At 41.5% G+C, this 15,080-nt stretch overlaps 1 protein-coding gene across 1 annotated transcript in view; it reads right to left on the bottom strand.

Annotated features, from left to right (window-relative positions):
- Positions 1-14,819, bottom strand: part of RPS6KA5 (ribosomal protein S6 kinase A5) — a 186,888-nt gene extending 172,069 nt beyond the window's left edge. The window contains exon 1 of the mRNA XM_007180869.3: positions 14,465-14,819. Coding sequence (XP_007180931.1) covers positions 14,465-14,570 — 106 coding nt within the window. The 5' untranslated portion in view covers positions 14,571-14,819. The remainder of the gene's footprint in view (positions 1-14,464) is intronic.
- Positions 14,820-15,080: the final 261 nt, after the last annotated feature.

The following is a 15,080-nucleotide window of genomic DNA, read 5'->3' as shown; positions in this document are numbered from 1 at the left end:
TTTTTTCTTGATGGGTGGGGCTGTATTCCTGTCTTACTGGTTGTTTGGTCTGAGGCGTCCAGCACTGGAGTTTGCAGGCAGTTGGATAGAGCCAGGTCTTGGTGCTGAAATTAGGCCCTCTGGGAGGCCTCACTCCGATTAACAGTCCCTGGGGTCTGAGGTTCTCTCTTAGTCCAGCGGTTTGGACTCAGAGCTCCCACCACAGGAGCTCGGGCCTGACCTCCGGCCTGGGAACCAAGATCCCGCAAGCTGGTCATGGTAGCTAGGGTCCTGGCAGGATTAAAACCTGCAAAGTTGGAGGAAAAAGCACCCTTCAACATGAGAGTATGTGGTTCCTGAGGGCTACCCAGATGTCTTACGTTCAGTAGGCAGTTGGGCGTAACTGATAAGGAACTCAAGAAAGAGACATAAGCTGAAAATAGAGACTTGGATGGTAGTTCAAGCCATGATATTTGATTTCCCAGGAAGAGTATATGCAGAGTTAGAGGAAAAGAGGGCTGACAACAGATTACCAATATGTAAGAGACAAGTAGAGGGATGGAGGCCAGTGAAAGAGGGAGATGCGGCAGTCAGTGACAGAGCAGAGCCAGGAGGAGGAGCACAGTATCACTGGGTAAGGGAAGGGCAGAGCCCATGTTCAAGCGCCAACCACTCTAAAGGGGTTAAGTAAGATAAAGCAGAGACATTTCTACCAGATTATGAGAACCGGGAGACAGTAATTTTAGAGAGAACACTTTTGGCGGGGAGATTGAGTTGTAAGTCTGATGGTACAGCACATCAAAGAGTGAACGGAAGATAAAGAAGCAGAAACAGCTGGTATAAACTGCTCTCTCAACATCTGGTGGGAAAGGGAATGATAGCAAAAACTAGAGAGCCACGGAGGATTTTTTTTTTTTTTAACAAGATGGTTCAACTGTGTTTGTAGGAAGAGGAGCCTGAGGATCAGGGAAAGAGGGGAAAAAATAGAGTGAGTTCTCCGAAGATTTCAAAAAGAGGTGTGAGAGCACAATATGACTCAATCATCTTCATTTAACATGCCTGGATTTGTTCTTCACATACCAACTAGGAAATACGTAGTTAGCATCTAATTTACTGGGACCAAACCAATGAAGTTGTAAAATAACTTTTCTTGTAAAACCTTGCCTTTTCTTACTCAACGATGCAAAAACATAAGCATCTTGGACTAATTTAGTTTCAGTCAAAAGGTGACAATTGTATGCAGTGAGAAAAAAATCTTTCTCTGCTATTTCAGTTCTTTTTTCCCTTTTTGTCAGGGAGAAATAATTTATAAAACACTTTACCAGATAAACTCTCATTTGGGGGTGTCCAGCATTGTACTGACAGCACATACACAACTCTGAAATCTAAAATCTTTAACCCCTGTCTGCAGGGTCCAGTTAGCCCCATCCTGAGGACTATGTGAGACCTTGAAACTAAGCTAAGTAGCTAGCACATTAGGTTCCTTTTAACTGCCCTGTGGTAAGCTATTCTGAAGCTGTTTAGATTTGTGGTTGGGCCTCAAACCATGTCTGTGGACAACATTCTGCTGGAGGCAGAACAAAGTTATATTTAATATCCGTGTACTTTAAAACAATGCTGCCCACTTTTTCTCTTATTGCTGGGGTCACTTGCCCTTAAGACTCACTGTACTTTCAGTGTATAAAACAGCAGTGTTTACTTATCCAATTGATTCTGCAATTACATGATTGAGCCAATATGAAAACTGAGTCAATAAGAAATGCTTATAAAGCAGTAACAAACAGCCTTTTTTTCCAATACATGTACCAAATAAATTTAACTAAGAAGAACTGAACTAAATATAAAACACTTCAAAAAGAACATTATGCTTACCAAGAATTTTGGCATGATCCAGAGAACATGTTCAGGGAATGACCTCTGTGGAAAGCACAGAAGCATTTCAATGGCTATGCCTGAAAACCTCTTTCTGTACGTTGTTCTACAACATTCTACCATAAACTTTCATCTTATAGTACGTGAATTCTGTGTCGGGACTTCCCTGGTGATCCAGTGGGTAAGACTCCGTGCTCCCAATGCAGGAGGCCGGGGTTGGATCCCTGGTCGGGGAACTAGATCCCGCATGTATGCCACAACAAAGATCCCACGTGCTGCAACTAAGACCCGGTGCAGCCAAAATAAATTAATTAATTAAATATTGAATTCTGTGTCAATTTTTTGTGTTTTTCTGTATCTAAAAAAATTTTAAAGACCAGAATAACACTTTTTTAAAACAATGAAGCTATTTTTCTCTTCTTGAATAAAGAATTGCCTTTCTTCACAATTCAGAGAAGAAACAAAAAATCCATGTGCTCAAAACTCCCATATCTTCCTGCCACCAAATCTACAAATGCACCTGTATCTGCCCTCTCTTCCCTATCATAATAGAAGCAATGGGCCTTCTCCTAGCAGAGGCCAATTGCTCCCCTCCGATCCCCATGTCCCCCTTCTCAGGGACTTTGGTGCCCTCAGCTATCCCCCCTTGTTTTGTATTTTCAGTATCTCTCTTTCTGTTTCTCCCTCTCTCTCTTTCTCTGTAATGGATTCACACTAAATGTGTTCTAGCATCACTCATCTTAAAATAACAAAAAATAACCCTCCCCCTGAACCACACATTCGCCTCTGGCTAAGTCTCTCTCTTTAATCCCCTCCGGAACCAAGCCTCTCAAAAGTTTTCACTTGCATCCACTCCTCAACCCATTCCAATCTGGCCTCTCCCACCAAATCTCCACTAAAATTGCTCTTGATAAGGTCATTAGCTGCTCAGTCAGATCTGACACATACCCCTTGAAGCACTTTTTCCTCTTTGCCTTCCCCAACACCACAACTTTCCTAGGTTTTCTTCTGTTTTTTTTTCCTGGCTGTTCCTCCTCTGTATTCTTTCTCAGCAACTCCTTTCCAATCCGTCCTCTACATTTTGGAGTTTTCAGGGCCCAGTTCTGAGTCCTCTTCCTTTTTCTATTTGACAATTTCTCCTAAGATGATCTCTCTGCACCTGGGCTTTAAAAGTCATCTAAATGCCAGTGATGCTAGAATTTTTACCTGCAGCCCAGACATCTTTTCTGAGCTCCAGACCCATGTCCCACTGATGAATGAAAGCACAATAGTTTAGATGAGCCTGGGGGCCAGACCACTTGGGCTTCAAAACTAGTCCTTCTACTTACTTCCGGGGTAATCCTGTGCAAGTTGGTGACCTTTACAGTTTCCCCATCTGTAAAATTGGAATAATAATAACAGTACTTACTTCATAAGTTATTGTGTGGATTAAGTGAGTTGATAAAAGCACCTATTGATCCTTTGTAGCACATAGCAAGGTTTCATTACCATGATTACTATTACCATATGTGTCCATTAGAATATGTCAAAGGTATCTCAAAACTTGACCTGTATACAACTAGGTCCTATCTTTTCTGCCCACTCCAAATGCAACTCCCCTGGTTCACCATCTGTGAGTTCTAAGGCAGAATTCTAAGATGACCCCAATGACCCTTTGCATGACCTCCTTCCCTTGAGTGATTGAATAAGATGAAATATCACTCTTAGGATAAAGGGATTTTGTTGTAGATGTAATTAAGGTCCCAACTCAGTTGACCTCATGATGGGAAGATTGTCTAGGTAGTCTGACCTAATCACATGAAGCCCAGAGAAGATCTGGAAGTCAGAGAGTCAAAGCACGGGAAGCATGTGACACACCTTTGATGCCTGAAGATGGAGGGGCCAAATGAGAAGGAATGCAGATGGCCTCTACCAGCCAACAGAGGCCCCTGGCCGACAGCCGTCGAGGAAACTGAGACCTCAGACCAAGACTACAGGAACGCAAATCTGGCAACTACAGCAATGAGCTTAGAAGTGGACTTTCACCCAAAGCCTCCAGACAAGCACTCTGTCTGGCTACCATCTTAATTTCAGCCATGCCATGGAAAATTTTAACTTATCAAATTGTGAGCTGATAAATGGGTGCTATTACAAGCCACTAAGTTTGTGGTGATTTGTTATGTGGCCACTGAAAATTAATACACCATTTGAACAAATGGTACCTTCAAACATATGTTTGTTCCAGCTCGAAAATCCCATATCACTACCACACCAAGTTCTGCTGATTCTATCTCCTAAATATATCTCAAACATATTCATGATTCTTAATCTCTAATTGTTACCCAAACTTGTATATTCCATCTGAACTTCAGCAATAGCCTCCTAACTGGTCTCCCTTCAGACAATCTTTCCTTCCATCCTCCTCACAGCAAGGGAGTCATTTTTTACAGTACAAAACTAATCTCTGAAAAATCCTTTAACAGCTTCACACTGCACTCAGGATAATGCCTGAATGCCTTATTATCACCTACAGAACCCTGCACAAACAGCCCTGGCTACCTTCTCAGCCCCATTTCCTGTGACTTTCCTGCTTGGACACGATGCCCAAGCCACAAAGGCCTTTCTTCCAGTAACCCCAGCATGCCAAGCCATTTCCCACTTCAGGGCCATCTGTGTTACTTCCTTTGTCAGAAATGCTTAACTGTCCCCCCTACTCTTCACCCCATGATAGCCAGGGCCTCAGCTTGAACATTCCCACTTCCCTCACCCCTCCCCTGAGGCCTGGCCACCCTGTTAGACTCTCTCATAGAACCTGTACTTCTTCACCGTTTATCACAATTGCAATCATATGGTTAGTTGCATGATTATGTATTTAAGGTCTTTCTCTTAGGTATAGTTCAATGAAGGTAGAAGCCATGTCTAACTTGTTCCCTGCTAAAACCCAGCATCTGCTATGGTGCCAGGCACACAGTGTCAACAAATCCTTAATGGATGAATAAAACCGTGACTGTTTTGCCCAACTTATATATGACAAAATTACGTCAAAGTTACAAGTTTGATTTGTGTGTGCCCATTAGATTTGTCCTACTCTAGCCCTAATTATGATGTTTCCTTACAAACAAAGGACAGTGGTATAAAGGAAAAATGGGCAACTTCATGGGAAAGGGTTAATGCAAATCTACTGCTAAGTGTTCATGCCCTCTTGATGCAACACCATTCATTTAGATATGAAGGGCAACATTATCCTTATTACATATTTTAAATAGTTTTTCCTTTAGGAAAAACATGTAATTCCACTCCAGTATTGAAGTGGTTTGAGGACAGAGTACTTCAGTTGACTGAATTTTCCTATTAATGATGGGATATTCCACTAATGTAGAAAACTGCCTGGTACAAAGACAGCCCTGTGTATGACTTCCACCATCTTGCCAATAAAATTTCTTTTTAAAAGTATGCCTTGATTTTATTGATTTCTCCTTATGTATTTTTTAAAACTCTAAAATGGTATTAATTAATCGGAGACCTCACTTTTTTTTCTTTTTAGAAGAAATATAAAAATAGCACGAACATCACGACAAAGATTTTATTTAAGAAGCAAAATACTGGGTACAAAGTCAAATATCTTTCCATATTGTCCATCTTACTCATGGTTTGTATCTATGTGTTTGTATATAAATGCATTTAATTATATATTTACCTAATTCCTCTCTTGGCCCAGAAAAGACTTAAGGCAAAATAACTAAAGCATAAGAAAAGAAGAAAGAAAAATAAGAAGAAAGATTAGGGACAGAAAATGACACCAGGAAGAGGCTCAAGATGCATGCCAGACCACAATTTTATGTGGTGTAGGCTTGAGATGTGAAGCATTCTAGCCACCAACTTGATAAAAGAGGTCTGCTCCAGGGATCCACTTCACAGCATTCCTATGAAAAACAGAACAGCTGGTCAAAGCAGCTCAGCTAGACTTGGTACTAAGATCGGAAAGGAATGTCTTCTTGGGGATTCCCTAGAGACGACATCATTCTACTTCTACTAAGAATGACATTGGTTACCATTTTCTACTAAATAGTTGTTTAAATGACTAACTGCTTCACATTGTTATCCTATTCAGTTACCCAAGCCTGGGGCAAAATTATCTCCTGGTTCATCCAATCTTAAGCAAGATGTGTTAGTTCCCTATTGCTGCTGTAAAAAATTACATAAACTTCATGGTTTATGAACAACATAAATCTGTCTTATTATAGTTCTAGAGATCAGAAGTCTCAAACCAGGTCTTAAGGAGCTAAAATCAAGTGACAGTAGAGCTGCATTCCTTTTGGACACTCCAGGGGACTATCTGTTCTTCACCGTCTAGAGCCTGCTCACATGCCTTGGCTCATGGCCCCCTTCCAGCAATGGCTTCAGTCCAATCTCTGATGCCACTGTTGCATCTTCTCTCCCTCTATTTCCATTCTCACAACACCTTCTCTCTGACCTGCCTACCTCCCTCTCATAAGAACCCTGTGATTACATTGGACCCACCTGGATAACTCCCCATCCTTAATCACATCTGCAAGGTCTCTTTGCCATGTACAGAAACATTTACAGGTTAGGACATGGACATCTTGGGGGGAGGAGGTGTATTTTTCAGCCTACCACACAAGACTCTATTTACCTGTTTGCAGCTACCTGCAATTTACAAATTGTAATGATGTGTCAGAAAAATAACAATGTAAAGCCAAATTTACATAATAACAGTAAAGCCACAAATGGAAAACTTAATCAAAAGTATTTTTATTTCAAGAGTTAATCATAGAATTCTTTTAAGTACCAAGTTTACCTTCTTTATTCCAAATAATTTGATATACAAAAATATTATTTACACAATGTTTTGTCAGGAACACACTAATTATATAAAAAGAAGCACACCGCCACAAAAACTTGAGTGTGAAATACATAAAACTGCAATACCGAATACTGTGCCCAAAATCGGGAACTTTAACTCCCTATTCTCCCTGCAGTCACAGGGCAGGGTGCCTACTGAGTACTAAAGAAAAAAAAAAAAGTGAACTAGCCAGCTCACTCACAACTTTAGGAAGGTATAAAGTCCAGAGAACTTCCTTGATTTTTGGAGGAACAGATATAGTTGAACCCACGGGGGCACTGCTAGAGACAAACATAATGAGGGCAAGATTCTATTTTAGACCCTATTCATCTTCCCTGAAAAACAAGAGGAATGTAGGAGTGCTCATACCATTGAGGTGCACCAAGATCTGTAAATCATTACAGGAGCTCAAAGGAGAAAACTGTGACAACCCCTCCCGCCCACAGCATTTTGGGATTGACATCTCTCAACACTGTATTTAACTGTGAAGCTTCAGTCAACACATGATGCTATTATGCTAGATTTTCCCTAGAGGAATTTTCACCAAGCATTAGCTTCTTTTTCAGGGGAAGAATTCAATCCTGCCCATCAGATCACTTATGTCTCCAGGAAGCTGAGGTTTCATGACTTTTTCTTGCTTTGCAGTAGAGGTTAATGTTGGGTCTGATACAACAGTTGACTTGTCACCTGAGGAGCTCCCCCCCACCAACCCCCCACCCCTGTTATAGACTGCAAACACAAAATATACTTGAATCCCCCTTGATTTAAGGGCTGAGATGCCACCTACTGTGCCCAAATAGATCATTTTCTTTTCTTTTTTTAATTAATTAATTTATTTATTTTTGGCTGCGTTGGGTCTTTCTTGCTGCACGTGGGCTTCCTCTAGTTGCGGCAAGCGGGGGCTACTCTTCATTACATTGGTGGGCTTCTCATTGCAGTAGCTTCTCTTGTTGCGGAGCACGGGCTCTAGGCACATGGGCTTCAGTAGTTGTGTCACGTGGGCTCAGTAGTTGTGGCTCGCAGGCTCTAGAGCGCAGGCTCAGTAGTTGTGGCGCACAGGCTTAGTTGCTCCGCGGCATGTGGGATCTTCCCAGACCAGGGCTCGAACCTGTGTCCCCTGCATGGGCAGGCAGATTCTTAACCACTGTGTCACCAGGGAAGTCGTAGATCATTTTCTTAATCTCTAAAACTCATGGTAGAAAGAAGGGATTTTCTTATAAGTCTAGGCTCTAGGGAATTAAGATAGGGTACTATCAAAAACCTATTTATATTTTGACCATCCAATGTATCCTATAAAGCTAAAGATAGAGCACAAGTTCTGCCTACTCTTCCCAAGGTGAGGAAAGTGTGAAAAAAAGGGAAAAGTACACACACAAACACAATATATATTTATACGTGTATAATATAAAAAAGGAGAGCTGCATTGTTCTCACAGATAACTAAGATTGTCACTGAAATTTTTCAAAGTGTCTTTTTCTAGATAATCATTATGTTCCTAAAAAGCTAAGTATAAATAAAATCATTATAAATGGAATCATATTCAAAGAGCATCAGGGAATTATTTTTCAATGGGATTCAATCATGAATCCTCTGGCAAAACAGAATTATCTTTTAAAGTAAATCAGCACTTCTGACTTTTGCCTATACCAAGATTTCCATAGAAATTCCATTGAAGACCAACTTAATGCTGGTAAGTACTTTGGATATAACTCAGTCCAACACCTTTACTTTATGGATCAGTAAACTTAGGCTCAGAAAGGCAAAATGATTTATCTCAAGTCACACATCAAGTTTGGGGCAGAGCTAGAAATATAATCCACCCTCAACCTCTGTTAGCCTTTACTTAGAAGACCCTAAGTATGGATGACAGCAATCAAATATGTACGATCTTTAATTGGAGGCAGAAATCAATCAAGCATATTTTGGGGAAGCCAGACAGAGACATCACAGAAAAACAAAACTAGAGACAAATACCTCTTATGAATATAGACACAAAAATCCTCTACAAAACACTAGCAAACTGAATCCAGCGTGGTGTATAAAAAGAATTATACACATTACCAAGAGGGATTTATCCCAGGAATACAAGGTTGGCTTAACACTCCAAAATTAATTAATGTAATACACCTTATCAATAAAAACAAACAAAAAACCCACGTGATCATTTCCCTAAATGCAAAAAAAAAAAAAATTCGACGCCTTTTCATGATTAAAAACACCCAAACAAATTAGGAAAAGAAGAGAATTTCCTCAATCTAATAAAGGGTATCTATGAAAAACCCACAGCTAACTTCATACTTAATGGTGAAAGACTAAAGCTTTCCCCCTAAGATCAGGAATAAGACAAGGATGTGTGCTTTCACCAATTCTATTGAATACTGTGCTGAAGGTTCCAGCCAAGACAATTAAGCAAGAAAACTAAATAAAAGTCATACACATTGGAAAGGAAGAAGTAAAACTATCTCTATTTGCAGATGATGTGATCTTGTAAGACATCCAATAAAAAAACATTAGAACTAATATACTAGTTCAGCAAGGTTGCAGGATACAAGATTAATATACAAAAATAAGTTGTATCTCTATATACTTTTAGTGAACGATCCAAAAATTAAACTAAGAAAATAATTATTTTACAATAGCAGCAAAAAGAATAAAATATTTAGGAATAAATTTAACACAAGAAGTGTAAACATATAGTCTGAAAACTACAAAATGTTTAAAGAAATGAAAGAAGATCTAAATTAATGGAAAAACATTCCATGTTCATAAATCACAAGATTTAATATGCTAAGATGGCAACACTCCCAAAATTGATCTACAGATTTAATGCAATCCCTACCAGAATCATAGTTGGCTTCTTTGCAGAAATATTGACAAGCTAATTCTAAAATTCATATGGAAATTCAAGGGATCCAAAATAGCCAAAACAATTTTGAAAAAGAAGAACAAGGCTGGAAGACTCACAATTCCCAATTTCAAAACTTACTAAAAAGTTACAGTAGTCAAGACAGTGTGGTGATGGCATAAGGACAGACACAAAAATCAGTGGAATTGAATTGAGAGTCCAAAACTAAATCCATATGTCTATAGTCAATTGATTTTTGACAAGAGTGTTGAGAAAATAAAATGGGAAAAGAATAGCCTTTCAACAAATGAGGCAAAAACCTAAATGTAACAGCTAAAATCATACAACCCTTAGAAGGAAACAGAGATATAAAATCTTTGTGACTTTGAATTAGTCAATGATTTCTTAGATACAATACCAAAAGCAAGAGAAAGAAAAGAAAAAAGAAATAAATTGGACTTCATCAAATTAAAGACTATAGTGCTTCTAAGGTTATCACTGAAAAAAAAAAAAAAGGATAATCTACTTTATGGGAGAAAATATTTGTAAACCATATATCTAATAAGGGATCTGTATCTACAATACATAATAATAATAAAAAAGACAAATTAACCAATTAAAAAATGGGCAAAGGATCTGGATAGACATTTCTCCAAATATATACACATGGCCCATGAGTACACGAAAAGATGCCCAACATCATTAGTCATTAGGAAACAAATCAAAACTACAGTTAGATACCACTTCATACTCACTAGGTTGGCTATAAGCAAAAAGACCTACAATAACAAGTGATAGCGAGGATGTGGAGAAACTGGAGCCCTTGCTAGTGGGACTGTAAAGCAGTGCAGTCACTTTGGAAAACTTAAGTTAAACATAGACCTACCACGTGATCCAATAATTTTACTCTTAATATGTACCCAAGAAAAATGAAAACACAGGTCCATGCAGAAACTTGTACACAAACGTACATAGCAGCATTATTCACAACAGCCAAAAGGTTGAAACAACCCAAATGTCAATCAAATGATGAATGGATAAAATACAGTACATCCACACAATGAAATATTATCTGTCAATTTAAAAAATGAAGTGCTGACACATGTTACAAATGGATGAATCTTGAAAATACTATGTTTAGTAAAAGAAGCCAGTGATAAAAGATCAAATATTATAAAGTTCCATAATAAGAAATGTCCCTAGGCAAATACACAGAAAGCAGAATTAGCAGTTGCCTAGGGTTGGGGATGGGTTGTGGGAATGTGGAGTGACCGATATAAATGGGTAAGACGTTTCTTTTTAGGGTGATGGAAAGTTCTAAAATTAGACTGTGGTGATGGTTGTGTAACTATAAAATTTATTGAATTGTACACTTAAAACAAGTAGATTTTATGGTATGTAAATTATATCTCAAAAAAGCTGTTTAACAAAAAAAGACATTGCAGCTTCCACATTCAATCACTTGTTCTGGGGGAGCCAGCTGTCATGTCATGAGGACATTCAAGCAGCCCTATGGAGAGGTCCACATAGCAAGGAACTGAAGCACCTTGCCAACAACATGTGAGTGAGCTGTCTTGGAAGGGAACCTCCTGCCCCAGACAAGTCTTCAGGTGAATGCAGTCGTGGCCAACATCGTGACTAAAACCTCATGAGAGACCCTGAGTCAGAACCATCAGGCTAAGCAACTCCTGAATTCCTGACCCACAGAAATCATGTTGCTTTAGGCCACTACGTTTTGGCATAATTTGTTGCACAGCAATAGGTAACTAATACCCCTTCCTTGACCCTCTCCTCAGTGTTAGGCTCTCTCTCCTAATGACGGACACCTAAGGAAATGTCTTCCCAGCAACCCTTCCTCTTTTAAGAGTTTAGCTTCCACCCCCCCATCCATATGTTCACCACAGTAGCTGTCATGTTAGTAGAACATGATCCCATTCCCTGGCCTTAGCTGAACAATCCAAAAGTAGGCACCTTACCAAAGCCAGGCTAATAAAGTCCTTCGCTAATATTTTTGTAACTGAAGCTGATAAAAAGGCAGTGTCTCTCTGGTACCGAGAGCTGTAAGATATAAAACTTGGGGTCTGTCAGCAGCCATGTTCCTTCCCATGTGGAAAAAGGTGAACAGCAGTGGAGAAGAATGAAGCCATCACATAGAGACAAGCAAAGATTCAAGATGGAGAGAGTACAGACAGCATCAGTCTCTGGTTCCAGGGACTCCTGATGCAACTCAGTCCTTTCAGTGGGAAGACCACATGTGTCTTGTAACCCCAGCATATAAAACAGAACTCAGTACCTAAGAGGTAATGAAATATTTATTGAATAAATGAATAAGATAACCCTTCCAATAGTACCCGCTCTTTTTTGTTGCTGTGGTTCAACAGAGTTAGATTTGAAACCTAGAAGTCCTAAACCTCTTCTTTGCTAACTTTATACTCTGTATATCCTTCTATTATTACATTATGACAATATACCCTAATTACTGGTTTACATGGCCTCCTCCCCTACCATCAGAGGGCAAGAAATTTTCTCAGTCATTTTTTGTACCATCAGTACCATTTAGCCTAGAAAACAGAAAGTGTCAAGAAATGTTTAACTGATCTAATCAATCCTTTACTCTTGTGATCTTCAGATTTACATGCAACCAACATCTCCTGAGCGCCTAATCTGTGCCAACCAAACCAACAGTCTCATTCAATTTTCACATTCAGTAGATGAGAGAAGTGAGTGTGAAAGAGTTGAAATGACTTGCCCAAGTCTACATAGCTAGTAACTGGCAGAGCTGGGATTTGGAACTAAGTCTTCCAATTCCATGTCCAGGGATGCCATGCTACTTGGCCTACACTATTGGAACACTTTCCATGTCCTTACATGTAACTTGTTGCCTTTTCACTCATCCTACAGCAGACAATACAATGTTGAGCACAAACGGGCAATCGCCAGCTGCTGACTTGATATGACTATATGCTTGTCCACATTTTGAGAAGCAAGGGACCACATCAGATCAAATTACTTTGGTGCCTATTATAGCATCATGTGCTGACAGGGGCCCAGTTGGCTGCAGATGAGAGAATCTTTCAAGCTATATTTTAACAGTGTTTTTGACCACTATATCCGGTCAGTTGTTCCAGTGTTCAGCAATAAATCAAAGTGACTGTTCATTTCCTTTGACAGTTAACAGTACTAATGAATTCAGTATAATCTCACCATCCATCAGAAAAATTTCTAAAATGCAAACTTGAAGCTGATGATTCACACAGTAGAGAAGGGGAAATAAAGCAGTTCTCATTGTTTTCTACAAAACTAGCATTGTAAAAAAATTTTTAAAAACTAGCGTTGTTTGCAAAATCCAGAAACTGAGCAGTTAGATGACTACTAATAAAATAGGTTGCTCCTTGGTCATTTAGCAAAAAGCTGCTTGTTGCACCACTGTCAATGGCTGAGGAGCATATGATTTCAAGTAGCTTTTGCTGTACAGAACGAGTCTACATACATAAATCAGTGAATCGTTACGTAAGAAAAGAAAAATTCAAAATTTCCACACCAGAAAACACCTGACACTGAGCCTGGCACAAATCAGATAGTAATACTGAATAAATGTTTACTGAATAAATTATTGAATAGCCCTTTGAAAACATCAGTTGTCTATTAAATTGAGAGAGAAAAATCAAACGAGCCAAACATACACAGGTTACGTTAGGAACTCCAAAAAATTATGGAGTAACTGGTTCAAGATACATAACAAATTCACAATGACCAAAAAAAAAGATTTTAAGCCAATGTTTAAAAATGTTGAAATAAGTAAGCATGCATTTGACATCCCTCTTAAATTAAGTCACCACACTGGCGCTCAGTGTAACGCTAACCAGTAATAACAAAAAAATAAAAGAACGGGTGACAGATCTAACTTTGCAATCTGTTCAAAACAGTAACAAGGTGTACTAGGCACGCACTTGAAACCTGCTATTTAAGCTCTGTGTCTACACAATAAAAGTATCCCAATATGCCAAAGAAGCTGAATCAAAAGCCTTAATAAACACGAGAACATTTAACAGTAATAATGAACAATTCATTAAAATGTATTATCTGTTCAGAAGTGCAAAAGGATCTCTAATAGGAGACTGGGCTCCACAAATATAAACCCAACCTATACTGATTAGTCCGAATAAGCATTTTCCAAAATGAACAACCCATAACGAATAACGTAACAAGTATAAAGCCTGGGACGACTCTAGTGATCGCAAACATCAGAACGTGAGCGCTTAAGCTGGCTAGTCAGCCGCTTTTACCTAGAGCTTCAAATTTACTGAGCCTTCTTCTCAAGAGACCTTTGAAAGAAATTTAAGGCCAAGTATAGTATCTCATGATGATTGCAAATAAAGGCACTCAGTCCCTGGAGCCCGCGATCCCTCTTTATGTCACTAGAGACTGGACTCCTGAAAAGGCCGGGGGAAAGCCACCCTTTCATCTTGCACAGGACCGCAGCACCTTAGGGACCCCTCTAGGGAAGCAGAGGAGCGGAGAAGTGAGTCATGCTCCAAAACTAAGCGTCGTTCACCCTGCACTGAGGAAGGTGCACCTTTCACCCTAGACAGGATGCAGTGACAGATGTGGCACCTGTGCGGGAAGGGGGCGCAAAGACATCCTCAGAGTCAGTGCCAAGAGGCAGCTGTCGGCTGCTCCGCGGGCCCCAACGCCCCGCGCCCGCCGCTCATTCCCGAGCTGGGGAAAACTTTCCGCCAGCTCCCCTCGGGCGCGCCCCCACCTCCCGGGACCCCCGGGCTCCCGCCCCGTCCGAGAGGCCCCGCCCAGGGCCCGCCCCCCGCGCCCACGGCCCGGCCCCGTGCCCCCAGCCCGAGCAGACCCCTGCGTGCCCTCGGGGCGCGCCCCAGCGCCCAGCCCGGCCGGCAGAGGGCGGGGTCGCTCACCCGTCCGCAGCTCGTGCTTGACAGTGAGGAGCTGCTCTCCCCCGGCGCCGCCGTCCCTGCTGGTCCCTGTGGCGCCGCCACCGCCGCTGCCGCCCTCCTCCTCCATCTTCTCCCTTTCCCGATCCCGCGGGGTCCTCCGAGGGGACCCGGGAGACAGCGGACGCCCGGGCCCTCACAGCTCCCGCTGCAGCCCCAGGAGCCGGGGTGCGGCGGCTCCAGAACTCGGACGCCGAGACGAGTAGCTTTCCCGCTCTGGCCGCACGGCTAGCTCCTCCGCCTCCTCCCCCTTCGGCGGGCACCGCTAGTACCGCGCAACCAAACCGCCCCCTGCTCCGCCGCCTCCTCCGTCAAGCTGCTCCGCCCACAGCCAGCAAGGTAGAGGAGCCATTCGAGCCGCCATCGCTTATTGGGCACAGGGCGCGCGCATCTGTCAGCGCCGGCTCCCATTGGACAGTCCTCTCTGACGCGTCACGAACCGCCCCGCCCCGCTCCTCGAGTTGTTGTTGCTTGGCGGGGTGGCAGGAGAGGGAGGAGCGCGACCGCTCCGATTGGTGAGACCGGAGTTCTGCCCCGCCCGTCTCCGCTGGTCCGCACGCGCAGTCAGAATCTTCCTTTC

This window comes from Balaenoptera acutorostrata, chromosome 3 (genome assembly GCF_949987535.1).
Source record: "Balaenoptera acutorostrata chromosome 3, mBalAcu1.1, whole genome shotgun sequence".
Classification (NCBI taxonomy): domain Eukaryota; kingdom Metazoa; phylum Chordata; class Mammalia; order Artiodactyla; family Balaenopteridae; genus Balaenoptera; species Balaenoptera acutorostrata.
Note: the sequence above shows the minus strand (reverse complement) of the source record. Positions and strands in the feature narration are given on the sequence as shown.